General features: G+C 52.2%; 2 protein-coding genes across 9 annotated transcripts in view; one reads left to right on the forward strand and one right to left on the reverse strand.

Annotated features, from left to right (window-relative positions):
- Nucleotides 1-1,616: 1,616 nt before the first annotated feature.
- DFFB (DNA fragmentation factor subunit beta) lies at nt 1,617-16,789 on the reverse strand. 4 transcript variants are annotated; one of them, XM_072819939.1, is made up of 7 exons: nt 16,489-16,789; nt 14,589-14,715; nt 9,035-9,223; nt 8,175-8,254; nt 7,903-8,073; nt 6,075-6,175; nt 1,617-2,885 (listed from the first exon to the last, which is right to left on the reverse strand). In XM_072819939.1, the coding sequence occupies exons 1-7, from the start codon at nt 16,609-16,611 to the stop codon at nt 2,651-2,653; spliced, it is 1,026 nt and encodes a 341-aa protein (XP_072676040.1). In that variant the 5' UTR covers nt 16,612-16,789; the 3' UTR covers nt 1,617-2,650. The 4 variants fall into 4 exon arrangements, with proteins under 4 accessions (XP_072676040.1, XP_072676038.1, XP_072676039.1 ...); XM_072819937.1 differs by having other exon boundaries at nt 9,035-9,268; XM_072819938.1 differs by having other exon boundaries at nt 16,447-16,789.
- Nucleotides 16,790-17,114: 325 nt separating this feature from the next.
- CEP104 (centrosomal protein 104) overlaps nt 17,115-27,545 on the forward strand; it is a 35,654-nt gene continuing 25,223 nt past the window's right edge. For 3 of the 5 annotated variants that reach the window (XR_012028021.1, XM_072819943.1, XM_072819944.1), the window contains exons 1-6: nt 17,115-17,273; nt 21,608-21,733; nt 23,010-23,183; nt 23,576-23,714; nt 25,209-25,271; nt 25,576-25,655. Coding sequence is in view for 3 of the 5 variants with exons in the window: in XM_072819943.1 (XP_072676044.1) it covers nt 21,621-21,733; nt 23,010-23,183; nt 23,576-23,714; nt 25,209-25,271; nt 25,576-25,655 (569 nt within the window). In the remaining 2 variants the exon portion in view is untranslated. The remainder of the gene's footprint in view (nt 17,274-21,607; nt 21,734-23,009; nt 23,184-23,575; nt 23,715-25,208; nt 25,272-25,575; nt 25,656-27,545) is intronic. The other 2 variants (XR_012028020.1, XM_072819942.1) reach the window with 1 other exon arrangement.

The raw sequence follows: 27,545 nt of genomic DNA on the forward strand, positions 1-27,545 counted from the left end.
AGCATATTAACACAGCTGCTAAAATGACTTTAGTTATGAGTTCTTGGTGATCCATCCTGCCTCGGTTGTCTGCCAGCATTTAAAATAATTGCCAGGTCCTGGCACTATTAAGAGTGTGAACTTCTGGAATCACTCCCTGAGGTTGGTCTTCACAAAATGACCTACACATGGCTGGGTGAGCCGTGTAGAGACTAGTAGAGCCGTCCTGCCACCCTGACTTCAGCGCCCCTTGTGCAGAGGACCTTTAGACCAGTATCAGGCCTGATGCTCCCCACCACTCCCAGAACTCAGGAAAGAAGCCACTATATTCACAGTCCTGCTTATCACAGGGAAAGGACACGTAGGGCAAAGTGCGAGGGGAACAGCCTCCAGCGACAGCTTCATTCTGCAGCCACCTGGAAGCTAACCGGGGCCCTACTAGGGTCAGTCACACAGGCTCCTCGGGTCCCAGCCCCACCCAGGTCCCTGCCGCTGAGGGGGCCTAGGGTCTTCTGTGCACAGACCCTCCCAGGGCAGGGTGGTTCCAAGCCACAGCCCTGGCTCTCCATCCCGGCACCCTCTCCCCCTCCTCAGCTGCCATCTGAGGCCGATGGCCACTGCCCCACTCCTGTAAGCTGCAGGACCAGGGTCTGGAGGTCATCTTGCGGCCTTGCTGACCAAAGAGCCTGGCCCACGGCAAGTGGATGGCCTGCCAGTACAAAGGACCTCCTGCCTGGGTGTCACGGCAGTCCTGCGCCCTCAGATCACCAGACTCTATGCTCCCAGCTCCTCAATTTTTCCTCCCACCTGCACCAACCTGGGAGTCTAAGGGTGACACAACTCCTGCCTGGGGACACCACTCCCATCTGTAACAGTCACCCAGCATCCAGGCTGAGGGCCCTAAAACAAGCAGACTCAACCACATCACAACCAGGATAGCCTTGCAGCTCTTGCTCCAAGTCTGCTCTGTGTTGCCAAAGACTGGATTCCTGGTGTCCAGCCTCCCAATCAGAAAAGTGAGCAGGACTGGCTCCCTGCAGTAGGAGTCTTGTTTCTCCCTCTTCCTCTGCCCCTCTACCCCCCCAACTCGTGCTCCCTCCCTCTCTCTCAAATAAATAAAAGTTTTTAGAAAGGTAAGCAGGAGCTTGTGTGGGAACAGAGGGCAGTGGGGGAGACAGTGAAGTCCTAGCCAATCAAATCTCAAAGCCCAGCCAGGTGGGTGGCACCTGCAGTGCTCTGGGCTGGAAGAAGGTGGGTGGCCCCACAGGTCAGCAAAGACAGCACCAGGGCACTTCCGGACAGCTCCACGAGTGGCACTATCCTGCGGGGCCAGGTGAATACCAGGTGCTGACAGGCACTGCTATGGCCCCACTCGCAGGACTGGCTCATTCCAAGATACTGCTATTTCAGTGAAGAAAATGGAATGATTTGGGGCACCTGATGAGCATCTGCCTTCGGCTCAGGTTGTGATCCCAGGGGTTCTGGGATCGAGTCCCATATCAAGCTCCTGCAGGAAGCCTGCTTCTCCCTCTGTCTATGTCTCTGCCTCTCTCTCTGTGTGTCTCTCATGCATAAATAAATAAGTAAACCTTTTTAAAAAGAGAGGAAAAAAAAGAAAGAAAATGGAATGATTTGTATTTTTTTAAAAATCACCCTTTATTTTTATCCTTATTATCATCCCCAGACAGTGTAAACTTTTTTTGATGTGTCTACTTATGAAAATCTTTTATTACTTTTTATGATTATACAAATATAAAATTCAAATATTACAATCTGCATGACTTTAAAAAGTATTTTAAAAGATTATGAAATAAAAAAAAAAAAGATTATGAAATAAAGGCTTATTTCAAAAACTTCAAGTTTTATAAAATACATGATTTAGAAAATTAGCCCTTTGTAATCCAGCACACCCCCACCACGTCCCCAGGGTTACTGCTGTCCAGACAGTGTGTTTCCTTGCAGATTCCTGCGTGCACTAACACACTCGTGTGACACACATGCACAGCCGGTTACAAACCTGCAGGTCACACTGCACGGTAAAGTCACTGGCTGCTTCATGTGCCTGACACACAGCCCCTGTTTTGTACATAAAAACACAAAACGGCTACACGGCTTCGCATGATGTCAACGGGTAAGACTGAGTCATGACATCGGACCACTTCTGATTCACAACAACAGCAACTTCCAGTGGGTTCAACACAATACCACAGTCAGCCCGTCCCCTACGGACACACACAGGGAGGGTTTCCTGCTCTCTGAATCATAAACGACACGATAGCACGTGTCTTTGCACGAGCTTTATGGAATACAAACCTTTTACCCCAAATGAGCTAGAGCAATCAGAAATGTCCAGACACTAGAGCTCCACATCCGCCGTGGAGTGGAGACTGGCGCAGACATTTGGCCTGATGCCGTGTCAGTGTGGAGGCCACTCTGTGCGTGCATAGCAGCAGGACATCAGGGCAGGTGGGCCCCTGCACTGAGGAGTGTGGCTCGTCACTGCCAACCCACACATTCCCCTGCAGTGCACCAAACTTGTCCCTGGGCGCTTGGGCTCTCAGAGGTGCAGAAACTGATTCAGAAACATGAGGTCAAAGTCTGTGGCCCCTGAAGGTTTCCTAGGAGCCTCTGGGATCGTGCACAGGCCAGGGCAGGAGGCACCTGCAGCCCGTCACTGGCACTTCCGGGCTGGCCGCCGCCTCTTGGACTTCGTCGGCAGTTTGTAGATCCTGTGTGGGTCACAGCTGAGCTTGTGAGTGGTTTTCTTATGGCAGGCGATGTGGACCAACTTCAGGTTCTCAGAGGTGAAGAGCAGGCTGTAAAAGTACTCCCAGGCCACTTCTCTGCCATCTCGCTCTGTAACAGCCTCCGCCAGTGCAGGGACCACTGTGCGCTTCTTTTCTATTCTGCAAAGGAAGGGAGAGCCGGTCACTGTGTGCTGTCCCATGGCACCTGCCAGGACGCCTGCTGTTACAGCACAGAGACACTTCCATCAGCTTCTGCTCAGCCACTGATGCTGAAATGGGAACCACCATGAGGGGGCTTACAGGAAAAGACACAGCACAGCGGTTCAGAATTCAGAAGGCACCACACCCAGAAACACCCCGAAGGAACAGCACAGCAGGGACACCTCGTTTGGCTGTCTGCAGGAGAAGGTCTGGGGGACAGCCCTTCACAGGTTCCTCACCGCATGTGGCCATGCCTGCTGGCCCAGCCTAGGACCCACAGAACGGCTGGGGCCGTGCACACCTTCCAGTCCTGGCAAGTACACAGGAGGAGAGGAGTCAAGCCCAGTGTCCTCGCCGTGAGGCAGGAGCGCCTCCTCAACAGCTGCAGAAATGAAGCTGAGCCACTCCATCCTCCCTGGAGAAAGTCGCTGGAAGGGCTGAGGTCTCTTTCCAACCCAAGCCTCGTGCTTGTGTGTGTCCATGCTGCTTTGTGCAAATCTGTTTCACTTATAAACAAACTACTCAAAGGCCCATGTAATGGGTCACCTGGGTGGCTCAGTGGGTGAAGCATCTGCCTTTAGCTCAGGTCATGATCTCCGGTCCTGGGATTGAGTCCTGCATCCATCAGGCTCCCTGCTCAGGGAGAGTCTGGTCCTCACTTTCCCTCTGACCTGCCCCACTGCTCATTCTCTCTCTCTAATAAGTAGATGAAATCTTTAAAAAAAAAAAAAAAAACCGCCATGTACTAACAGGTACAGAGGCTTGTAGACCGACAAGAAAGAACCAGAAATAATACCACAGCTAGGAGGGCTGCCAGCAGCGTGGCAGACCAGACCACAGAGACTCATGTCCCTACAGCACAGAGAAATGCTGAACAAATGGGAAAAGAAGTACATGCATAAGATCACAAGAAAGAAGGGGACCCCCACTGCCAGAAGCAGAGATGCCCACACTTGATCTTTAGGGGCGAGCCACCCTTCTGCATCCTACCAAGACTGCGTCTAGAAGGGGCCCAAAGGGAGAGCCGGAGAGGTAAGAGGGAGACCCCACTCCAGCCATCAGTGCAGGAAGGGAAGTGGCAGGGAGCCCAGAGCTCTGGAGATGGAGAATAAGCCACCCCATCAGCCCCCTCCTGTGGCATACCCAGCCCTGGGGCAGTGGCTTCTGGCGGTCGGTGTGGCAGGGCTCCTGCTGACCCTGACCACTCCATGGCTGTGCTGGCTAGAGGGCTGGCTGGGGGCCAGGCTCCCCCTGGGTACCTCTCACCCTCAAGGAGCCAAGTCAGGCCCCTCCCTGGTGATGGCAGCGCCCAAAACAACAAGGCCCCTGAGCAAGCATCCTGTCTGCTGGCCTCAAGTGGCCGGGCCTTCTTCAGTAAGGGGAGGGGTGGGGAGGACACACAGCTTCAGGCACCAGGAGGCCAGATTCGGGGAGTAACAACAGCATGACCATTTCCATGGTCACACAGAAAACCAGGACCCTAGGCTCACCCTTGACACTGCCACATGGAGCAGCAGCCAAACAAGGAATCAATACTCCATTGTTTCAGAGCCACTGAAAGCCCAGTGTCCTGTAGAAACAGAGACAAAACCAGTCTTTGGGGACAGGACGAGCCAGTGTACCCAGGACGCCAACTGAAAACAATTCCCATGGAGGACGAACTCAGAATCCAGGCACACCGTCACCAGGACCTCACAGCAACAGGCAAGGGGGTTACAGCCATGGACGGCTCTGAGAAAGCCAGGGTACAGCACCCTGAGACACACCACTAAGAGGTTAGGGAGAGGTCCCCAGACCAACCCCCTCCTGACACCCACTGTAAAGGGCAGGGCCCCCCGAGACCTCCCACCTCTGCTCCAGGCTGGCCTGCTCCCCCCCTTTCAAGCTGGGACTGACCTCTAGATGGATGTCCCCATGCCCCAGCCCGTCATGGAAAGTAGCAGACAATGAGCTGGAGAGCCCAGATGTCATCTTGTGGTGCTCAGGGCCAGACAGAAGGGGTGAGACCCCAGGCCCTCCCCAGAGGGTATCTCTGCCCCCCAGCTCTGCCACCAGGAAAGCCCTTCTCACCTGGATGTGCACCCCCATCCCCGTGCCCCAGTAATGGTGGGCAGGGCCCAAGAATCTGCCTTCCTGATCATCCCCAGCTACTGCTGCCAGCCCATGGACCACATCTATGTGGTCCAGAACCGGACACCACGCAGCTTAGCCCTGAACCGGTGTTCACCCCAGGTGGTCTTATAACTGGAAATCAGACCAGAAATGCCTACCAGTTCAGAAATGCAGATGCAAATGACATTCTAGTCACAGAATGAAGCACTCTGCACCTGGGAAACAAGCACCCCAGCCCTACGAACGCATCACAGGATGAATAAGCACAGTGCAGTGTCACCACTGGTGACCCCATCATGTCCATTTTCATGGATGAAATGTCTGTACCAACAGGTATCAGAAGAAGACGTACGAACATCAGAAGAGAGGTTCCTGGGTGTCGAAGGGGATGGACACGGAGAGGTAGGAAGGCAGCCTCGACTGTCCCAGTGACCCCTGGATGCATCCAGTCCCATCTGATTCCCAAAAGTGGTTTAGCCACTTGAAGGGCATCAAAGATGTTTGTCTTCATAAAGCAGAGACAAGGACACCATTATATTCCAGGAAAGCACCTCAGCTAACATAACACAGTTTTATTTCTGCTCTTAGAATGAGCTCATATACACAGAACAATCCTGCTGGCCCTCACTCATCCAGGTGAAAGCCGGAGATGCCCTACACACGAGAACGACCCGGAGCACCTGCTCTGAGCTCATCCTGGCTGAGGCGGAGATGGCCCCAGAGTGCAACGCCATGACAGCACCCACTGGGCCCCACAGATGGGAGCCGGACGGGATAGGGGCACGTGCGCCACGTCTCGATCAGCTCCTGTCACAGCCACCATGCTGAAGGACACCTCATCACGCAGGTGAGGGGCCTGCACCTGGCACCTCATCCACCCCACACATCCAGTACATCTCTGAGTCCATAACCCACAGCTCAGCACATGAAACATGACACAGACGGCACCCACGGATGCCACGGCTGGGAGAGGCCCCCACAGGCACTCTCTCGGTCTGTGGATATAGTTCTGACCTCAACAGAACGCGTACTCACATGTGGTCCAAGTTCCACGTGCTGAAGAGGACCCGGCTCTCCCGATTACCATAGGGATTGATGGAGTGTTTGGATGCACAGCTGTCCACGTCAAAAGGACCCTAGGCCGAAAGACAACACAGTGAAGTCCACGAAGCGGGCTCAGCTCTCACTGCTGGTCTCATATCAAGCTGAGGAGCTGAGGAGAAGGTCCTACCCCATGGGAGATTCAGTCCTGGTAAACGGCGAGTTGTCTGGGGCAATTAGGAATTCTGTCCTTGGAATGGCAGCCCCCTTTCCCTCGTTACCCCCAGTACGATACTCCGCAGTGGCTAGGGGGCAGGCTGGCTCCTGCCATTGTTAGGAATGCCAGCTTTCCAACCGTGCGCCTCCTGGATCTCCACCCAGACAGACCCACTGTCTCCAGCCCACTCCACATGCCTGCAGGCACACGCCATCCCCCTCCTCCATGGCATGGCCCATGCACTGGCTGCTTCCTTTCTGTCTGCCCCACGAGCCCTTCCCAATATTTCCCTACAATCCCAACACAGAGGCTGGGCGTCAGAGACATCAGTCTGGACTTCCCGGCTTCGGTTTCCCCGTGGCTGGCGTTCCTGGCCATTCCGCAGCTTCAGTCACTCCTTCGCAGATATCTGCTGAGCACACGCCACGTGCCATGGCCCCCACCCGCCTTCTGATGCTCCAGTCACCCCCAAGGTGTGCAGCTCTCCAACAGAGCCCACTGCCCCCACTTCCCTACCCTCATCCCCTTGCAGGGTCACCTGTCCACTCCCACATCCTTCAACCCGGCTTTAAAGTGTCACTCCCTCCCTGAAATCCCCAGCTCACCCTACCGAGGACTGTCCTGTCTCCTGAGGGCCTGCAAAGCCTCCCAGCTCTAAGACCACTTCCCTCACTCACTTACAGACCTCAGAGCCTCAAGCCTCCCAAAGTCAGAGTGAAGCTTTTCATCTTTGCCCCTCCCCCGTGAAACACCTGGGCTCAGGTGACGCTCATGGAGAGTACTGCAGTCATTCGGAGGCTAATATACAGTTGGTTGGGAAGAAGGGGTGTCCTGCCAGTCAGGACCCATCACCCACAGAAGGAACCGCCCAGGCAGAAGCACAGGGAGCCCATCTGTGGGAGAGAGGCCATGCCCACCTCCAGGGCCTGCTCTGTACCCTCAGTGGCAATACAAACACCATCAGTGCAGGGAGGAGATTTTACTGGAAATGCAAAGGGGCCCAGATACTTGCTGAAGCCCAGGAGGCCAGGAAGGAGGAGAGGGCGGCAGGACAGCCCCTGCCAGTCCTTGCAAAGACCACCAGCTCCAAGCCCCTAAACTTGTGACCCAGGTTGGTACCACCTGTTGGGAAGTGGTGCCTCTGTAATTTCTCCAAGTGTCCAGGAGGAAGCCCAGAACACTGCTTCCAGCTGGTGTGACCCCACCAGGTCACATCTGGCCACAAATCCTGACATCTGCATTGCCATCCAGAAAGCTTCCCCAGGGACACACTGCTTTTTAGAGGCTGTGAAACTGTCCTTATTGCCCAGTACCCTCCTCCCAAGGGAAGACTCCACTCCTGGTGCAGCTGTGCACTCCTGACCACATCAGCAGCACCCCAGGGAAGCCATCAGAGGGCCTGCCAAACCAGCCACTGGGGACCAAGGGGCATCTTACGCCGACCATCCGGTGGGGAGGTAGGGGTTCAAATGCCAGAGATTGGAGATCTAATGGCTGAGCTGACCCTCCCGTCAGGCCAAGGCCCAGAGGGCTGCCAGAGAAGAAGCCACAGGAGGCTGGCTCAGCATCCCCTGGGTGGCCCCAGATCCGTGGCCCACGGCGCACCTGGCAGCAGAACCAGCCTTCTGGGGTGCAGAGCCGGAGGCCCGCCCTGGCTCCTCTGTCAAAGTAGCTGCCATTGTATTGCACCGTCCTCAGCTTCTGGCACATGAGATCAACGATGCGGGTATACTCCCCCTGGGCCTCCTCGCCGACAGTGGGGGCATACGAGTTCACCTGCAGGAAATCAAAGGACAGGGCTTGACACAGGCGCACAAGGTCCCCAGGCCCACAAGGTCCCCAGGCCCACAGTCTGGCGGGCTCCCACATCCACCTACCTCTCTCAGGTAGCTCCGGATCCGGCTCTCGCAGCTGTACCTCAGGTACCCAGACTTACTCTGGAATCGAGACTCTAAGCCTGGAACCAGAGAAGACAAGACGGCTCTGGAGTCCATGGCCAAGCTCTCCCGGCAGCAGGCTGTGCATACTGCCGGCCTCAGCTGAGAAACGTGCTGTGTTCTGCTCACAGACTCCGGTTCTTTCTGCCTGGGGAGGGTCCCCTGAGCCCCCTGCATGGGCATCCAAGTCCAAGGGGCTGCAGACTCACAGGGCTTCTCCTGCAGGCTTCAAGGCCAGCCCCGAGGTGACGCACCACGGGTCCACGGCCAGGTGATGGACAAGCAAGTGTGGTCCAGCCACACAGGGGAGCTGGAGCCAGCCTGAAGAAGGGAGAAGCCCTTCAGGGGATCATTCAGAGGATGAGGTCCCATGCCACGTGGGACCCCTGAGAGCGGCCGGGCTCAGGAACCCCCGTGTGATCCCGTCTGAGGCCCTAGGGGAGTCAGAGCAGAGACAGGCGCCAAGGGCCACAGTGAGGACCTGGGGGGGCGGGGGGCAGTGCCAAATAGGCACACGGTCTCAGGGGAGGAACCTGAGAAAGTTCTGGAGACAGACAGTGGTGATGGCGGCACACCACGGCAAATGTGCTCAACTCCATTAAACTACACACTCACGGTAGTTAAAGTGGAAAATTTTATGTTACACACACTTTTCCACAGTGAAGAAATGAAAAGGCCGGTGCCAGGGCTGAGAGCAGAGGGAGCCGGGGAGCCCCTGGCCCGGGAACTGGGATGGGATCTGGTGGTCTCCACGCGGCGGCGGCTCCAAGCAAGCCCTCCCACTCCCAGCACCCCCCTACCTTCGAACCATGGTGGGTCCTCGGCCCTGGTCTCGGCCGCGATGTTCTCGCTGATGGTGTGCAGGAGGTCAGCCAGCAGCTTCTGCCGCAGTGGGGCCCGCTCGTCCGAGAGCAGCTGCCGAGCGGCCTGGATGAGCCCCGCGGACGGCCTGTGGAACGCGCTGAGGAAGCCACTGATGTCACTCACATCTGCCAGCAGGAGGAGGACCAGATAGAAGAGCCAGTTCCCGGGCGCTGCCGCAGGAAGACAGGGAGCTGCCAGCCACGAGAACCGGCTCTCCGCACATCCGGCACCGCCTCGCTTCTGGAACTGCTCAACCTCAGGGCTGCCCTGGGCCCCAATCCTCGCCCAGACACCAGCCAGCCACCTCACCCCCACCTCGGGGCCTGGGCCCCGCTGCCTGCCCCTCAGGGGTCGGACGAGGAGGGGATGGCACTCAAGCAAGTCTCTGCCCTTCTCTTCCCCAAATGAAACCTCCTGCATCCTGGGGCCTCCTTCCAGACCTTCCTCCAGATCTGCCCGCCATGGTGCTGCCTGCGGCTGAGCAAGCGCTGAGCAGCCAGCAAAGCCAGAGTCTTCCACAAGCCCCTACGACACCTCTTACAGCAGCAGGGGCAGTGTGCACAAGGACCCCATGGCCGAGGGGGGTCGTCCCAGGGACAAGAGGCTGGTCTGTGCTCGAAAATCAATCAGAAAAAAAAAAGAAAATCAATCAGTATGATTGGCCCTCAATGGCTAAAGACAAAAAGTGCCATGATCATATCCACTGATGCAGAAAGACTGGGGAGAAACTCTTCCAGGCCGAGGGCTTAGTGAGAAGTTTCCAGACAACGTGGGGAGCGTGAGCACAAGAGGAAGGCTCAGACAACATGGGCTGCATCCAAATGGAAAACATCCACTCCCTGAAACAGCCTGCTCCAGGGATGCAAAGACAAGCGACAAGGCAGGAGATGCCCGTGAGCCACACATCTCACAGAAGACTCGTATCCAGAACACATCGTGAGAGAAACCCCAAAACCCAATAGTTAAAAACTCCAATGAGAAGACAGACAAGACAAATGGATAAAGAACAGTCTCCTCCGCAGAGAGGACAGGTGGCCGGCCAACCAGCCCAGGGACAGACAGCTGGCCGTGCCCCTACAGGGGTGCAAAGCTGCCCGCACCGAGATGGCCCCACACACCCATCAGGGTGGCTGGGGCAGAAGACAGCCTTCCAGCCCACCCGGCCACAGAACGAGCACCACCACTCCAGGACACAGTCTGTTTCTCTGTTTTATTTTTTTTTTAAGATTTTATTTATTTCTTAGAGAGAGAGAGAGAGAGAGAGAGAGAGGCAGAGACACAGGCAGAGGGAGAAGCAGGCTCCATGCAGGGAGCCCGATGCGGGACTCAATCCCGGGTCTCCAGGATCACACCCTGGGCTGAAGTCGGTGCTAAACTGCTGAGCCACCGGGGCTGCCATTTCTCTGTTTTAAAACACACACACACACACACATACACACACACACACACTCCCCACTTTATTGAGAGGTGACCCCCACACTTCATAATTCACCCAATGGAAAGGCACACCCCGTGTTCCCTAGTATGTGCCCCCATCTGCACATCCCACTCAGCGCATCTGCATCACCTCAGAAACAAGTCCTGCACCTGTCAGCTGGATCCCCCTCCCTGCATTCCCTGCCCCCAGCCCGAAACAACCACTGGTCACTTCCAGCCTCTGTAGACATCTCTGTTCCAGACATTTCAATACGGACATTTCAATACGAACAGACCATACGATACATGATCTGTAGTTGCCTCCCTTCCCCTGGTGTGACACATGCAGGGGTCGTCCACGCAGGGGCAGCGTCAGCACCCGGTCCCTTTCCCTGTCAGTATACAGCCCATGGGGCTAATGCACCACACTGTTCATCCATGTGTCTCTCTGTGGACACTGCGGCACTTCCACCTTTTGGCCATTAGGAACAAAGCGTCTGTGAATAATCACGCGCAAGTCTTCATGTGGAAATGGCTTTTGTCTCTCTGGGGTGTACCCTAGCGGTGGGACTGCAGGGTCACAGCTGATTCTATTCAGTTGCAGGAGCCACCCACCTGGCCCCTGCGGCAGCTGCATCTTACACCCTCCAGCAGCACACTAGTGTCCCAGTTCCCCTCTTGCCCTCACCAGCATGTTACTGGCCCAGCAGTTGTGAGGTGGAGCCTCACTGTGGGTGTGGTTGGCATTCCCCAATGACTAATGATATTGAGCATCTTCCCATGGGCTTATTTGCCACCTGAATATCTTCCTTGGAGAAATGTCTATTCAGAACCTTTGCCCGGTTTTATATTAGGTTCCTCTACTGCTGGATTATTTATTCTAGACAAGTCCCTTACCAGATACATGATTTGCAAATTTCTTGTCCCATTCTGTGGGTTGACTTTTCACCTTCTTGATGGCAGCACAAAAGCCTTACACTCGAAAGTCAAATTTACTTATTTATTTTCTTTAGTGGTTCTTGTCATACCTAAGAATCCTTAGTCAAATTCAAGGTCATGAAGACTGACTACTGTGTTTTCTGCTAAGGGTTTTATATTTTTAGGTCTTGCATTTAGGTCATTTACCCATTTTGAGTTGATTGGGTGCCAGCTGAGGGTCCAGCCCATCCTTTGGCATGTGGATGTCCCGTTGTTCCAGCACCACTTATTAAAGAGATTATCCTTTCCCCTACTGGATGGTCTCAGCACCCTTGTCACCATCAGCTGATCACAGATGCATGAGTTCATTGCTGGACTATCTTCTAGTCCAATATCTTGATGGCTGCTACTTTGAAGTAAGTTCTTAAATTAGGAGGTGTGGGGATACCTGGGTGGCTCAGTGGTTTGGTGCCTGCCTTCAGCCCAGGGCATGATCCTGGAGTCCCGGGATTAATTCCCACATCTGAGTTCCCTGCATGAAGCCTGCTTCTCCCTCTGCCTATGTCTCTCTCTCTCTCTCTCTCTCTTTCTCTCTCTCTCTCTCTGTGTTTCTCGTGAATAAAAAAATAAAATCTTTAGATAGATAGATAGATAGATAGATAGATAGATAGATAGATAGATAGATAGATAAGGAAGGGTGAGTGCTCTCCCTATGTTCTTTCTCAAGATTACATATGTATCATGGATTAGAATCAGCTTTCTGGAAGGGAACCAGCTGGAATTCCAATAGGGACTGGTTTGATCTGCAGGTCAATTTGAGAAATGCTGACATCCTAACAGCATTAAACCTTCTGACCCACAAACATAGTATGTTTTCCCATATACTCAAATCCTTATTTTCGGGCACCCTCGTGGCTCAGCAGTTTGGCACCTGCCTTCGGCCTAGGGTGTGATCCTGGGGACCCCGAATCGAGTCCCACATCGAGCTCCCTGCATGGAGCCTGCTTCTCCCTCTGCCTGTGTCTCCACCTCTCTCTCTGTGTCTCTCATAAATAAATAAATAAAATATCTTTTAAAAAATCCTTATTTTCTTGGAACAATATTTTATAGTTTTCAGAATAGAAGTTTTGGACTTCTTTTGTTACATTTATTCCTAAGTATTTTATTCTTTTTTCATCTTTATGTTATTCATTGCAAGCGTATAAGAACAAAGTTGGGTTTTTCATATTGATCCTGTATCCTGCAACGTTACTGAACTCACTGATCAGTCATAATAGTTTTTTAGTGGACTCCTTAAAATGTTCTATACACGAGATCACAGTGTCTGGATGCCTTTATTTTTCTTGACTAACTGCCCTGTGTAAAACCTCTAGTACAATGTTAAATAGAAGTGACAAGCACAGACATCCTTGTCTTTAAAACCCAAACATATACTTACAGCACCCAGCATTTGTACTCCTAGACATTTATTCCGAAGAAATGCAAACTTCCGCCCACACGAAAACCTGTAGGCAACTGGCCCCATGGGCTTTAAACATAATACCCCAAAACTGGAAGCTAAAACGTCTCTCAGTAGGTGAATGGGTAAACAAATGGAGGCATGGCTATGTCTTAAAATGATGAAGTGATGAAGAGGAACACACACCACTTAGATGGATCTCAGCAGCTTACTGTGAGTGAGAAAAGCCCATCTCAAAAGATTATAGTGTGATTCCATTTCCCTAATGTTCTTGAAATGACAACATTACAGAGATGGAGAACACATCAGTGGTCACCAAGGTTGAGGAATGGCATGATTATAAAGGGGCAGCATGCAGGAGAACTTTGTGGTGGCAGATGGGACACCTCTGCAATGCTGACGGCAGCGGCGAACACATAAACCCACATGGTGATAAGTGACACAGAGCACATGTCCTGGACCAGTGTCAGCCTCCTGATTTGGATGTTGTATTAAAACTACATCAACTGCACCTTTTAGGGGACACTGTCTTTGTAACTTCCTATGAATCCATCACTGTTTCAAAATAAGCAATTTAAACTTTTTTTTCCAAAGAAGTTTACCAAGTGAAAGGACTAGTGGTCTCAGTGGAGAGAGGGGGATAAAGTGCCAGAGACAGACAGACAGAGGAAGGGGGGGGCAGGGGGGAAGGACGGAGGGAGACAAGGAGGGGTAGGTGGGAGTAGGGATGGGAGCGGCCCAGCCTGGTCTGCTCTCAACTACACCATGAAATGGGAAAGAGTAGGAACAGACAAAGATTCTGAGGACCACAACTCTGTACTGCCCAGCCCCACCTCCTGCATGGGACCATCCCAGGTGGCATCAAGCTGACTCTGCTTTCTGGCTCTTCCTCTAGAAGGACAAGGCCCCACAGAGCAAGAGCACTTGCAACCTCGGAGCACACACCAGACATCTCACCCCTCACTGCTGGCAGCAGAGTCCCAACCGCAGGGCAGAGTCACAAACACACTTCTCTGGGGCTTCCTTCTGCCCCTTAGGCCAAAGAGGCAGATATCTCCATCCTCAGGGCTCCCGCTTCCTTCCTGGGGCACCAGAAACATCTCCTGAAATGTAAGCCATTTTGCAAAAGAGCCATAACAACCCTCCTAGGAGGAGAGCACACACACCTGCCACCGACCTGCAGATCCAGTGTGGAGCTCATCATCCTGCAGACACCCACAGAGAATCATCCCTGGAAACCATGGCTCTGCTAAGGCCCCAACATGACAGCATGTCAGCAAACAGCACGAGAGAACAGACAGTGAGCACAACCGAGGCACCGCCCCTTCCATCAGAGCCACAGGGCCCAATGGCACAGAACAGGGCCACTCTCTGGCTCTGCCTTACCACAACCCCTGCGGGTCCCAACCCCCAAACCCCTCCCTTTTGCCCTCAGGAGTTATGAGGACATCTCAGAAGAACATAAAATTTAAATAACTTAGAAAAGAAAAGAAAACACCTAAAATCCCCAACTGGGCTCCTGGGCAAGAGGAGAGGCAGCTCCACCATCTAAGCGTGCTCCTTGATGCTGGGGGCTTGCCCCTCCAGAGTTGTGAGCAGAAAGACCCTCTCCTTCCCAGGCGGCTGTCCACAGCACCTCCAGCACCTCCAAAGCCAGTGCAGCTTCACTGCTGCCCTCCCACGTCCCCACCACTTACAGCCTTGCCAGGTCTGGCCCGAGGTGAGAAGCACCAGCTCCGAGTTGTCAGGCACACTCCAGAAGTAATCTCCAGTTAGCTCTGTACCGTCTTCGTAGAGGCACAGACGGGAGCCGGCGACAGGGAGCTGCGGAGAGGGAGAGCAGGGCGGGATGCTTAGGCACTGGGTCTCTGGCAGGCCCACCCTGGGAGTGGTAACCTGAGGCCTTTCCACCTGCGGTCCTCACAAACAGCAAGAACAAAGTACATTTTGCTCAGGATGCCGTCTGCATTCTACAGGTGGAGAGTGCTGGGGTCTAAGGTACGCACGTGTCATAACAGACACCTACTACACAGGTTGCTCTAAACAGTGACAAGTCACGTGAACATACATACATAGTGGTGACTACTGTGCAAGACTCACCACACAGACCCTTTCAAAATTGGCTCCTTAAGGGCACTTAAAAGCCAAGCCTGTTTCAGAAAATAATGCCTGACTGCTTCCACTAAGCCCATAAACACATCCCCATCGTGAGGGCACAGCACCTGACTGGCGTCAGGACACACCCACTGAGGGCACTCTGTTTTCTTGGGCAATGATTAATTAAGGAGAACATCTTACTGAAAATGACTCATCGCCCCTCTCTGACAAAGCGTAACCAGCACACAGTGCCACTACTTTGCAGGCACTTGTTAGATATTGATCAGCTTTATGAACGTTTATGGCAACTCCTCATGCACCTGCACCTCACACATACACACACCCACAACCAGCAATGCTCCAAGTCCAAGTCCAGTCAAGAAAACAAATGCAGTTAAGAATCCAGTAAGAATGGTGACTGAAATCCCTGGAACAATAGTGCTAGCAGGGCCTTTAGTGCCCTCTGAGCACAAATCCTTCATTTTACAGAAACGGATACTGAGGCCCAGAGAGGCCACGTGGGCTGTGCCCTGGAACCCAGAGCAAATTAGCAGGTGTGTGCTAGAATCTCAGGCCAGACCTGCCATGATCCTCATAGTCAGAAGAGGGAGGTCCCAGATCCCTCCACAAATTCCTGCTGAAGGGGGCTTGAGTAACTAGAGGAAAAAGTCTGAGGAGGCACCAGGCCCCCGGAACCCAGCCCCACACCTCCAGGTGGAGGCATCCGGTCCCAGACCCCAGTCCTGCAGTTCCAGGTGGAAGCACCCAGTCCTGGACCCCAGCATCTCGCACCTCCAGATGGAGGCATCTGGTCCCAGACCCCAGCCTCCCGCACCTGCAGGTGGAGGCACCCGGTCCCCGGACCCCAGGCTCTCGCACCTGCAGGTGGAGGCACCCGGTCCCCGGACCCCAGGCTCTTGCACCTCCAGGTGGAAGCACCCGTCCCTGGACTCCAGCCTCTCGCACCTCCAGGTGGAAGCACCCGGTCCCCGGACCCCAGTCCAGGTGGAAGCACCCGGTCCTGGCCCCCAGCCCCTCGCACCTCCAGGTGGAGGCATCTGGTCCCCGGACCCCAGCCTCTCGCACCTCCAGGTGGAAGCACCCGGTCCTGGACCCCAGCCTCCCGCACCTGCAGGTGGAGGCACCCGGTCCCCAGACCCCAGCCTCTCGCACCTCCAGGTGGAAGCACCCGGTCCCCGGACCCCAGTCCAGGTGGAAGCACCCGGTCCTGGCCCCCACTCAGCCTCTCGCACCTCCAGGTGGAGGCATCTGGTCCCAGATCGCAGCCTCCCGCACCTGCAGGTGGAGGCATCCCGGTCCCCGGACTCCAGTCCTGCACCTCCAGGTGGAAGCACCCGGTCCCCGGACCCCAGTCCAGGTGGAAGCACCCAGTCCTGGCCCCCAGCCTCTCGAACCTCCAGGTGGAGGCATCTGGTCCCAGATCGCAGCCTCCCGCACCTGCAGGTGGAAGCACCCGGTCCCCGGACCCCAGCCCGGCACCTGCAGGTGGAGGCACCCCTTCTTCAGCACCTCCTGGCAGCTCCTCCCCGCCACCCCAAACTTCTTCTGGCTGTGCAGAGCCCGCAGCTTGAACGTCTTGGGCTTCCGGAACACCGCAAACATCCTCAGGGCCTCAGACCCCGCCGGAGGCACCTGCTTGTCGGGCCGCTCAGCCTAGTTCTCGCCCGGGCCGCAGACACCAGCTGAGCGACCGGGATCCTGCGCCCGGGTGGACTCTGCGGCGGGCACCAAGGCCGCGCGGAGTTCCCGGGAAACTCCATTACCCAGAAGGCCCGGGGACGCGGAGGCGCGGCCCCGCCTTGTGCGCAGGCGCCGTCCCCCGGAGACTCCATTACCCAGAAGGCCCGGGGACGCGGAGGCGCGGCCCCGCCTTGTGCGCAGGCGCCGTCCCCCGGGGACTCCATTACCCAGAAGGCCCCTGGACGCGGAGGCGCGGCCCCGCCTTGTGCGCAGGCGCCGTCCCCCGGAGACTCCATTACCCAGAAGGCCCCTGGACGCGGAGGCGCGGCCCCGCCTTGTGCGCAGGCGCAGCCCGGCCCGGCCCGCCTGGTTGTCATGAGAGCGGCGGCCGCGGCCCTGGCGCTGGGCGCAGGCGGCCGCGGCTGCTCCTCGGCGGCCACCGGCGCTGCGGCTCGGGGGTGCGGGCCGGCCGGGGACGGCGGAGGAGGCGCCGCCTGAGCTCCGGGAGGCGCTGCCGAAGGGCGGCGGAGGGCCGTGGGGGTCGTGCACGCGCCGAGGTCCCGGCGGGCCTTCCGCTCTGACAGGTACCCCGAACCCCGACTACGCGCGGGCCGGGGCTGCGGGGCCTGCAGAGGTGGGCGCGGCCGGGGGTCCGGGGAGCGGCCTGCAGAGGTGGGCGCGGCCGGGGGTGGTGGGGAGGGCTGCAGAGGTGGGCGCGGCCGGGGGTCGGGGCCTGGGGCTGGGCCCGGGGTTGGGGGGGCGCCTGTCGCGGTGGCGCGGTCGGAGGACCGGGGACCGGGCCGCGGGCGGGGAGCTCGCCCCCGGGGGGTGCCCCTGCCGGAGCGGGCACCGCCAGCCACAACCCGAGGTCCGGTCTGCGGTGGCCTGGAGCTGGCGCCGGGCTTAGCTGACGGTGACCCGGAACCCCGACCGACCCGAGTGGAGGGAGACCGCGGCCGCGCCCTGTGCGGGTTCAGCGCTGCTCTGCACGCCCACCCCCTCCGTTTGGTGCCGATTCAGTTTCGGATACGCTCTGCGGCACTTTCAGGCTTTAGGATTACTCGACCGAACGTTATTTGCACTTGTAACGTTTAAGTTTCCCTAAAAAGAGAAGTGGAAACAAGGTTTATCTCCTAGTCTTGTAGCAAAATGTTGGGAAGTTGCCGAATTATTTCAGTTTACTTTCTAGATGTCAACAATCCTGATACACAATCAGGATTACACGTAACACACGTGATACACGTAACACAAAGATACGTGTTGATAGCCGCAGTGAAGGACCGGCTGAGCTACCCTCGTCCATGCAGGCACCGGCATGGTAGCAAGGGAACCCAGGACAGCAGTTGCTGCTTGGGGCCCTGCGTGCTAATGGCTGAGTTTCAGCAGAGCTTTGATTTTTGTCAAAATGTTAGCGGTGATTTTTTTTTAATTTTTATTTATTTATGATAGTCACACAGAGAGAGAGAGAGAGAGGCAGAGACACAGGCAGAGGGAGAAGCAGGCTCCATGCACCGGGAGCCCGACATGGAACTCGATCCCAGGTCTCCAGGATCACGCCCTGGGCCAAAGGCAGGCGCCAAACCGCTGCGCCACCCAGGGATCCCAGCGGTGATTTTTATAGTCTGATAGCAGCATCCTTTAGTGACACCTCCAGCATCATGTAACACTCTCAAAGGTTTCCACAAAGAGGACCCTGGGGTACGAGGTGGAAGGGCTTTGGAAGAGAGTGGCCATAAAGGAATGCTTTCCAATACTTAAAGCGAGGTGATGTCTCTACAGTGCCAGGGCGTTCCTCCTGCCTGATTCCTACACACCAGTACTTTGTTTGGGATTTATTGAGGCAATATAGTATAGTGGACATAACCCCTATTTGGATTTCAAAGGTCCTATTTTAAGTCTAAGAACCTTAGCAGAGGGTATTGGCCAAGATCAGAGACTCTGGAACCCAACCAGCTAAAATCACTCTGCCTACAGGGCTCGCTAGTCTTATAGCCTTGAGCAAGGGCTCTCTGTACCTCAATTTCACATCTCTAAAGTTGGTATGACGACAAACCTGTCAGAGTTGTTATGAAGGCACGCGTATGTGTCTAGTGTTGAGGTCGGCCCTTGGCACACAATAAGTGCATTAAAGGTAGTGTCTATCTGCAAGCAAGAGCGCTCTGTAAAGGAATATACATGGGGCAATATGCATGGTGTTTCAAATTTTAGAATTTCAGGAAATATAATCACGTTCAGTTGAAGATATTTAGTAGATACCTACTAATTTCAAGGTGGAATAGGGCGTAATGGTCCCTGCTCTTAAAGATGACAGGAAAAATTTGAGAAATTCAGAACAGAAAGAGGGATAACTGATTTTTAGTTAAGCTTGCCTGGACTTTAGAATGCGTGACAAGAACTGAGGGTTTGAACAGCAGATTGGGTCAGGACACAGTTGACCCTTCTGCCCTGGACAGGGAGCACATGAAGAGCTCTGAGTTAGGACACAGATACTGATGACCCCAGTTGGGCTTGAGAAGGAACACAGTATAGCTGGGAACAGGGGGAGTGCTCCAGGTGGGGAGACCTGGCCACAGTGCACTGTCACCCTGTAGAAGAGACAGTGGGGTGGAGAAGAGTGGATTCAGCCATAGTCTATCACCTGAAAGGCAGGACCAATAAGACTTGGCACTTGAGGAATGGGGAGTGGGACAGAGGGTAAGTCTGCTAAGAGCCCAAGGCTGTGGAAGACAAATTCCACTCCTGGTGGGAATGCAGGTGGGGCTCTATAGCACACCCTGTGTATAATCATTCAGTTTTTGTGCTTGGTTTCCTTTATTTTCTGAGTGAGTTTACTTCAGTATTCCTCTGCTGTACTGTGACATCCTTCATTGTCAAAAATTACAATCTTTAATAGTGGTTTATTCTATTTCTAATGCTTGTGTTCATATATTCTAAGAGGATTGGCAAGTAGCAGTTAATAATTTATTGATGTAGGCCTTTTGTTTTGTTTGTTTTGTTTTGTTTTTAAAGATCTTATTTATTCATGGGAGACAGAGAAAGAGACACAGGCAGAGGGAGAAGCAGACTCACGCAGGGGGGCCCAAGGTGGGACTCAATCCCGGGACTCTAGGATCATGCCCCAGGCCAAAGGCAGGCGCCAAACCCCTGAGCCACCCAGGGATCCCCTGATGTAGGCCTTTTGAGGTTCTAAATGAAAGTAAAAGAAAGATCTAGATCATGCATCAAACATATTAAAATAAGCAAAATTTCATTTAGGATATATCTATATGTTACTTGCTATTCAGAATTTCAATTGACAGTATGTCCTATCCCAGAGAACATTCTGGAGAATTCTTTGTTTTCTCTTAGTGAGGATGGGGTTTCATGTTGCAGATACTTAAACCTAGTTCACATTGGCTTACTGTAGGGGAATTTGATTGGCTCCAGAACTGGAAAATAAGCAGAAGTTCATGAGTAGTTTGGGCCTTAAATGTGGCTGAACCTCAGGGTTCCCAAGACAGCTGTTTCCCCATGTCTGCCTGTTCTTTGGCAGAACCTCCTCACTGGTGGCTGTCAGTAACTCCTGGAAATATTCTTTAAAAAAAAAAAAAGATTTTATTTATTTATTCATGATAGACATAGAGAGAGAGAGAGAGGCAGAGACACAGGCAGAGGGAGAAGCAGGCTCCATGCCGGGAGCACACTGCAGGACTCGATCCTGGGACTCCAGGATCGTGCCCTGGACCAAAGGCAGGCGCCAAACAGCTCAGCCACCCAGGGATCCCCTCCCGGAAATATTCTGTGCCTGCAGCCCCAGCAAAAAAGCTTCTCTTTCCCGGTAGCCCCAGCAGAGGCCCGGGATAGAGTCACATCAGTCCAGTTTGGGTCCTGCTCTCATGTTGCCATTCCTGAACCAGCTGCTGAGGTTCAGGAACCCACAGTCTGACCAAGCCTGGGAGCAGTGCAGGTAGAAACTGCAATTGAGGTGCTGTTTCCAAACCAGGATAGGATGGATGCTGAGCAGGCATGACCAGATATCACAACACCCACCCTCAAAATGATATTCAACTATGAGCAGTTCACTAAACAATGACATAAAAAGTTCATCAACCAATATTTAAATATCTCCTCAAGCAGGCCCCAGGTGTACTTTCTGCACCTGGCATATCTCCCTGTAGTCCTGCCTTCCTTGCTTGAGCCATACATTTGCATTCAGCAGTTGTCATGATGTTGATTAACCCACCCTTTCCTCCCATATTTTTGTGTAACTTATTAACACACTGGTTATATTAGTTTCTTAACTAATATAAAAAACTTGATGTTTTTATCTTAACAAAACTCTTTATTTTTGCTATAACAAACTGCCACAAACCAGATGACTTAGAAGCCCGCGGTCAGGGTGTCGGCAGGGCCATGCTCCTTGTAAAGGCTCCACAGGAGGATCATCCCATCTTCTGGTGCTGACAGCACTCCTGGGTCCTTCTTGGCTTCTGCTCCGATCTCTTGATCTTCGCCTTGGCTGTGTGCGTGTCTGTGCCTCTCAGATGGACACCAGTGCTTCCATATCAGGGCCCACCGTCCTCCAGCATGACCTCGTTTTCACCTTATTACATCTGTAGAGACCTTATTTCCAATAAAGGTCATATTCACAGGTCCTGGGAGTTAGGACTTCATCCTATTTTGGGGGGGAGACACAATTCAACCCACAACACTTGTCAAATTTTTAAGACATACTTTTGGAAAAAGTGAAGATAAATGGTACCTTAGAGTTAGAGGCTCCCATGAGAAATACTTAAAACCTAGATTCCTTCAGAGATGGGAAAATTCTGACATGTGAATTATTTTGTCTATGAGCAAGGCATGAGCTAACACGTTCAATGTGATAAAATGTTCCCAAGTTCCTTTATCTTAAAGAAGTCTTTCCTGTCCTTATAAACAGCCCAGCGTCCAGGATGCCCCACAAGATTGGCTTCGTTGTGGTCAGCTCCTCTGGACATGAAGATGGCTTCAGTGCCCGGGAACTAATGATCCACGCACCAACTGTCAGCGGGTGGAGGTCACCGAGGTGGGCCAGACTGGGTCTGTGGACTAGGGTGGCAGGCTCCTTTCATTGGACACTTCTGCTTGTATTAATGACTCAAGCCTCAGAACCATGTGGTGGTTAGCATGCTGCAGTGCCGTCTGTGCATTGATGCCATGGGTTTTTTCCTTATGTTTTTAAAGAAAATTTGTTGGACCCTTTCCCCTAATAACATTTACTGACATTCACCTAAGAAATGTGCAAGTAGGGCGCCCTGGTGCGGGTGAGGAGGGGGTGCATGAGAGAGCTGTGCTGGTGGCCACAGACAGCTCCTATGTGATGTTTGCCAAGGGCAGCCAAGTGGTGGCTTGGTTGCTGAGAAGAATGTGGGGTCACGGAGGGGTTTCTTAAAATGGGGGTGGAGGGGTGGGTTCCAGAGTGTGTTTGTGTGTTGATGGGAGTGATGGGGAGAGAAAAGCCAGGGTGGGGACAGGCTGGCCCTGGTGCAGTTTGGGGTGTGGGTGGGGGATGAGGCCCCAGCAGGGATGCTGTTCCATTTGGGGAGCAGTAGGAACAGCCCCATGTGAGGCTCCTGCTTTCTCAACAGTGGTGTGTAGGGCTGCTAGGAGAGGTGGCGGAGAAGGGAGGGAGCATGGCCAGGAGGCAGGAGTGGGCTCACCCAGGAGACCACTGGGTCCTGTCCAGCTGTTCCATCCTTTGCTGCTTCCCCCTGCCCAGGCCTTGGACGCCCCAGTGTCTTAGTAATCCAGTGCTTGCCAGCCCAGCGTATGTAGTATCTACTGTCTGGGGCACTGTGCTCTGTTGCTAAATCATGATCAGCTCCTGCAGTGTGAGGTCTTTGTCGACACTGGTTCTCCAGCTCCTTCTCATGTAGAGTTTTAACGTGCTCTGTCACTTACTAAGCAAAAGTAGAAGTTCCACTGTGGGCAGTTGTAGGCTTCTCCTGCAGACTGCCAAGCACACATTATAGGCACACATCCCTCAGGATTCTCTAAGCAGGTGGCTTTCCTGAAGCATTTGGGTTCCTGTGGAAAAATCCTTTGGCTCTTTCTTGCCCACTAGTACAGCCTCTTACGACTGATGTTGTTTATCTCGTGTTGAACTTCATTTCAAATGGTTTTCCCACTACCAGAAGCATGATTCACATAAGGCAGCAGGCAGATGCAGTCTGCACTGGAGCTTCAGCTCCACCACAGGCAGGTCTCAGACACAGCACTCGCAGACCACCTCGCTGCGTGCAGAGCACCGCACATGCAGCCAGAACCCGCGCATGTGAAAAGCCAAATGTGTTTGCTTTCAGATTTTGCCAGTTTCCACAAGAAATTGTTCTTCAGATGGTGGAGAGGTGTCGAATCAGGAAACTGCAACTGCTTGCCCACCAGTACATGATCCCCAGTAAAGTGGAGTTCTACATCAGTGAGAGCCTGCCCGAGTACTTCGTGCCCTACCAGGCTGAGCGCTTTCGAAGACTTGGGTAAGGGTGAGAGTGAAGGCTCATTTTGGGAACTTTTAACCTGACTCTCCCTGTGTCAGAGCCGTGGGAATGAAGGGACCACCCCTTGCTTTTGGTCCTGGGTCACAGACTCCCATGTGCTCAAGCACATTTCTGAGCAGCTGCCACACCGAGATGTGCTCTATTAGCAGTGCTGTCCATCTGTTGCTAGCATTTGTCTCTGCTTTTCAGACGCAGAACTCATTTTAAGAAAACTGGTTAGAATACAGTTTCTGGGCTTCTCCCTAGGTTTTCCCTTCAGACTTTGATTTAAACTTTGATTTAAACCCGTTGAGCTCAGTAGGAGCAGAGGCCAGTTTCATTGCACACACATTTCGTGTCATCATGGTTCCAGCGTGTGCTCTCTCTTTCAGCTATGTTTCTCTCTGTGACAACGAGAAGACAGGCTGTAAAGCCCGGGAGCTGAAGTCAGTGTACGTGGATGCAGTAGGACAGTTTCTTAAGCTGATTTTTCATGAGAACCATGTCAACAAGTACAACATATACAATCAGGTGAGACACGTGCCCTCACCTAGACTGCTCCCTATCTCCTTGCAGCATTATAGGGGCCTGCACCCCTGCGCAAAGGTATTTCAAATCTTTTTTTAAGATAGTAACTTTTATGGAAGAATATTAAGCTCTTCTGGAACTGTGCTATGTGATCAGGAGCTGCTGCCCCACACCACAGGTACACACTGGGAGCCTGGCCAACCCAAGTACGATGGGCCACTCAGGCTAACTGGATACTCGAACTCAAAGACTTTGTGTGGGTAATAGAATTAGTTATGCAGTGAAATGATAAATTGTGGTGATCTTGGGTTTAAAATTAACATCATCTGCTTTTTACAAAATTTTACTGTGTCCACTAGAAAACTTAAAATTATCTGTGTGGCTTGCATGGTTTCTGTTAGGTGACACTCTTCTGAATAAACCTATAAACCTTTAAGAGATAAATCCCCTGGTAGAACTTAGGGGTATGATTTCATGGTACAGGCAGCCCAGCTCTAAGTCCTCATTCTTAATCTCTCCCTCCCTCCCCTTGTCTTTCTGTTCCTTTTTCTTGTCTTTTAGTTTTGTTTTGGATTTGGCATGATTGATGTAGTAGAAATCAGTTGTGTCCAAAGCAGACTCATAATTAGCATGGATATTGACAGCACTCCCTGCTCCCTCCAAGAGGAGTGGAAACATTCCTTCCACCAAATCAGAGTTTTAAACCCAGCAAGTAGGTTGAGGAGAGCTCTGAGATGCAGTTCCATTGCTTGGTCTGCCGCAACAGTGCTTGACTGTAAACCTGAAGATTGATCACTAACGTGCTTCTACCTCGGCCCACCAGCAATACCCTGTCGCTCAGTTCCACTGCAGTGACGTTCGAGGAAGGGACGGTGTCAGGTGGAGCCACTGGCCCAGACAAACTGAGCTGTGCTAATGCAGGCCTTCAGTCCATTGTCTAGATTACCAAGATTGAGTAGATGGAACCCCATACTGGACTGTGAGTGGATGGTTTGGTGTGGCACTGTGTTAAAACTGTGGAGGTTTTTAGCCATTATTGTTTTAATGTACTTTAGATATTAAAATAGCCACTTGAGTGATGCCTGAGTGACTCAGCCAGTTACACATCTGCCTTTGGCTCAGGTCATGATCCCGAGGTCCTGAGATCAAGCCCCAGGTCAGGTTCCCTGGTCAGCGGGGAGCCCACTTCTCCCTCTCCTTCTGCCTCCTCTCCATGCTTGTGCTCTCTCACATGAGCACTTTCTCTCTTAAATAGATAAAATCTTTTTTAAAAATTAAAAATTAAACAGCCACTTGATTAGGTGTTAGAATATTACCTTGTATAATTTACAGGAATTAGTAATAATAATTCTATAGCTTGACATTTTACAGTTAATATACTTTGGTGTACATCATCCCTTTTGATGACAGTACAGTATGAACAAGCAGATTGTAATAAAGGGGATAAGTCATTGCCAAAATTTTATTCTTAATTGCTATTGGTTAACTCTTTCTTAGGTTGCTCTGGTTGCAGTAAATATCATTGGAGACCCTGCAGATTTCGGTGATGAAAGCCATATTGTAAGTTTGGGAGGTTTCATTCTCAAAGAAGAAAATGTATCTCTAACAAGCAGGATTGATTATTTTTGTCACAAAAAGTGTCACCTTGAAAAATCTTTATTAAATTGTCTCTTGAATAGCTAGCAGATAATTTTTGGCAGCTATAGTATATTAAAATCTCTTTTCCTCAAGAATTTTAACTGTCCTTCCAAAAACCTAGGATCCTCAAAGCCCACTGACATCTCTATATCATACCTCTTAGTTAAGGTTTCATGTTGTTCCTGTTTTCCTCTGAAACGCTAAGCAGAACTCTTTGCTCCCAAAGACCTCTAGAGAGAAACTGATTGATCATTACCTGGGCCAGCACAGCAGTGAGGACCCAGCTCTGGAAGGAACCTGTACTGGGTAAGAGTTCTCCCCCTAGACCCTCAGCTCCTAGGACTTTCTTCAGGATGGCCAAGGTGTGAGTCACTTCCAGAGGACTAGGACTTTGAGAGCCACTAAATTCAGTTCTGAGCTAGATAAGCCACTGATGAGATTGACTCAAATATACTTAAAGATTAAGGTCACTGTTCTCCTTAGCACATCTCCATTTATTGCCCTTCAGAGACAGCTCTATTTCTCGTGTATTCAGGTGTTACTAGAAAGTTCCTACAATGAGTGCAGATAGATCTATCGGCTGTACTTTGGTATTTTACTGGCACAGGCAACTTCATAGGTAAAAATTAAAGGAATTCATTGACCCAGATTATCCATTACTAGAACCTTCATCTTCTGTTTGCTTTGAGCCCTCCCCACTCTCATCCATCCCGTGAACATACAGCTCTGCCTCCCGCAGGCGGGGGGGCCCAGGGGCGGCTCCACTGGGCGCAAGGCTCACTGCCCACTGGTGCATACACTTAGCACAGCAAGTGGCTCCTGGAGAATCTCCATATTTTATGCAAGCACAAGAGCCTGGCTTAAGAAGGAATTACTTTGTGTCAGTGTTTGGACTGCCTTGCTTCCTGTGGAGTCTTCCTGGGCCTGCAGCCTGGCTATCAACTGGTGGATGTCAGTAGGGAGTGCTTAAAAAATAGACTCTGTCCCTAAATCAGGGCGAGACCTGCTCTTCTGAAGCTGCCCACTGCCCATGCCAGATGATGTCATGTTTTTTTTCTTTGTAGCATTTTCATAATTAAGTCTTTGTTTTCATCTCTAGGACTTGAAGGCAAAGAAACTTTGACTTAAGAGTATAGTATGTATTTAGGTAAAAATAGTTAATCTTGTGCCAATACCAAAGCGTGTTACTGTTTGGTCATCACTGAGATTAACTGATACTGTTCAAAGCTGCCAAAGCTGACCCCATCACCTCATTTCCAAGAGTTGAGAAGTGTTGGGGGGATGTTTGATCATGCTGAAAGGTGATGTCATACAGTGTCCTGTTTCAATTTATTTTTAGACAACCAATTTATTTTATTTTATTTATTTTATTTATTTATTTTTTAATTTATTTTTTCATGAGACAGAAAGGCAGAGACATAAGCAGAGGGAGAAGCAGGGTCCCTGTGGGGAACCTGTTACAGGATTTGATCCCAGGACCCCGGGATCATGACCTGAGCCAAGGTTGACCTCAACCACTGAGCCACCCAGGTGCCCTGACGGCCACATTTTTTATGACAAGTAATACTGTCATTAAAATTTACCTGTATATAAAGATATCTAAGTCAAAGCTGCCAGTTGGCTTATTTTGTGTAGCTGTTACAATAGAGACATTGAAACATGTCCCCTGTTAACATTTTTGTTGAGTGGTTAGACTGGCATTATTGTTTTAAATGTTAGACCCTAGAGAAAGCTGCCAGCCTGCTGCAGAACACGAAAGAAAGAATGAGGTAATACTTAATCAGAAATCAGTTACTCAGATCACTAGAAAGATCTTTTATTCCTGGAAGGGTTTTTCTGATCTCCCCAGGACTTGGGATATCATGCAGTCTGACACTTTGAGCTGAGGCCCTAGCAGGGCACCTCTGCATCTTTAGTGCTTGTCACAGTTACTGTGGCACTGGTGTCAAGTATGGACACCTAGATTACACCTGGAACCCACCAAGTCAGATTCTTTATGGATGGGGCCTGGTAGTCTACTTTGGCTTGGGTTTTCCCCTAGACTACACATGATTCACCTGCACTATTATGTCCCCGGTGCCTAGAACAGAGCCAAGCACAGAGTCCACACTCAAAATATTTATTAAAGAACAAATAAACCAAAGACTCAGATGCCCCCAAGTGCAGTTAACTAATGGTCAGGAGCATAAGCTGTGG

This window comes from Canis lupus, chromosome 3, assembly GCF_048164855.1.
Source record: "Canis lupus baileyi chromosome 3, mCanLup2.hap1, whole genome shotgun sequence".
NCBI lineage: Eukaryota > Metazoa > Chordata > Mammalia > Carnivora > Canidae > Canis > Canis lupus.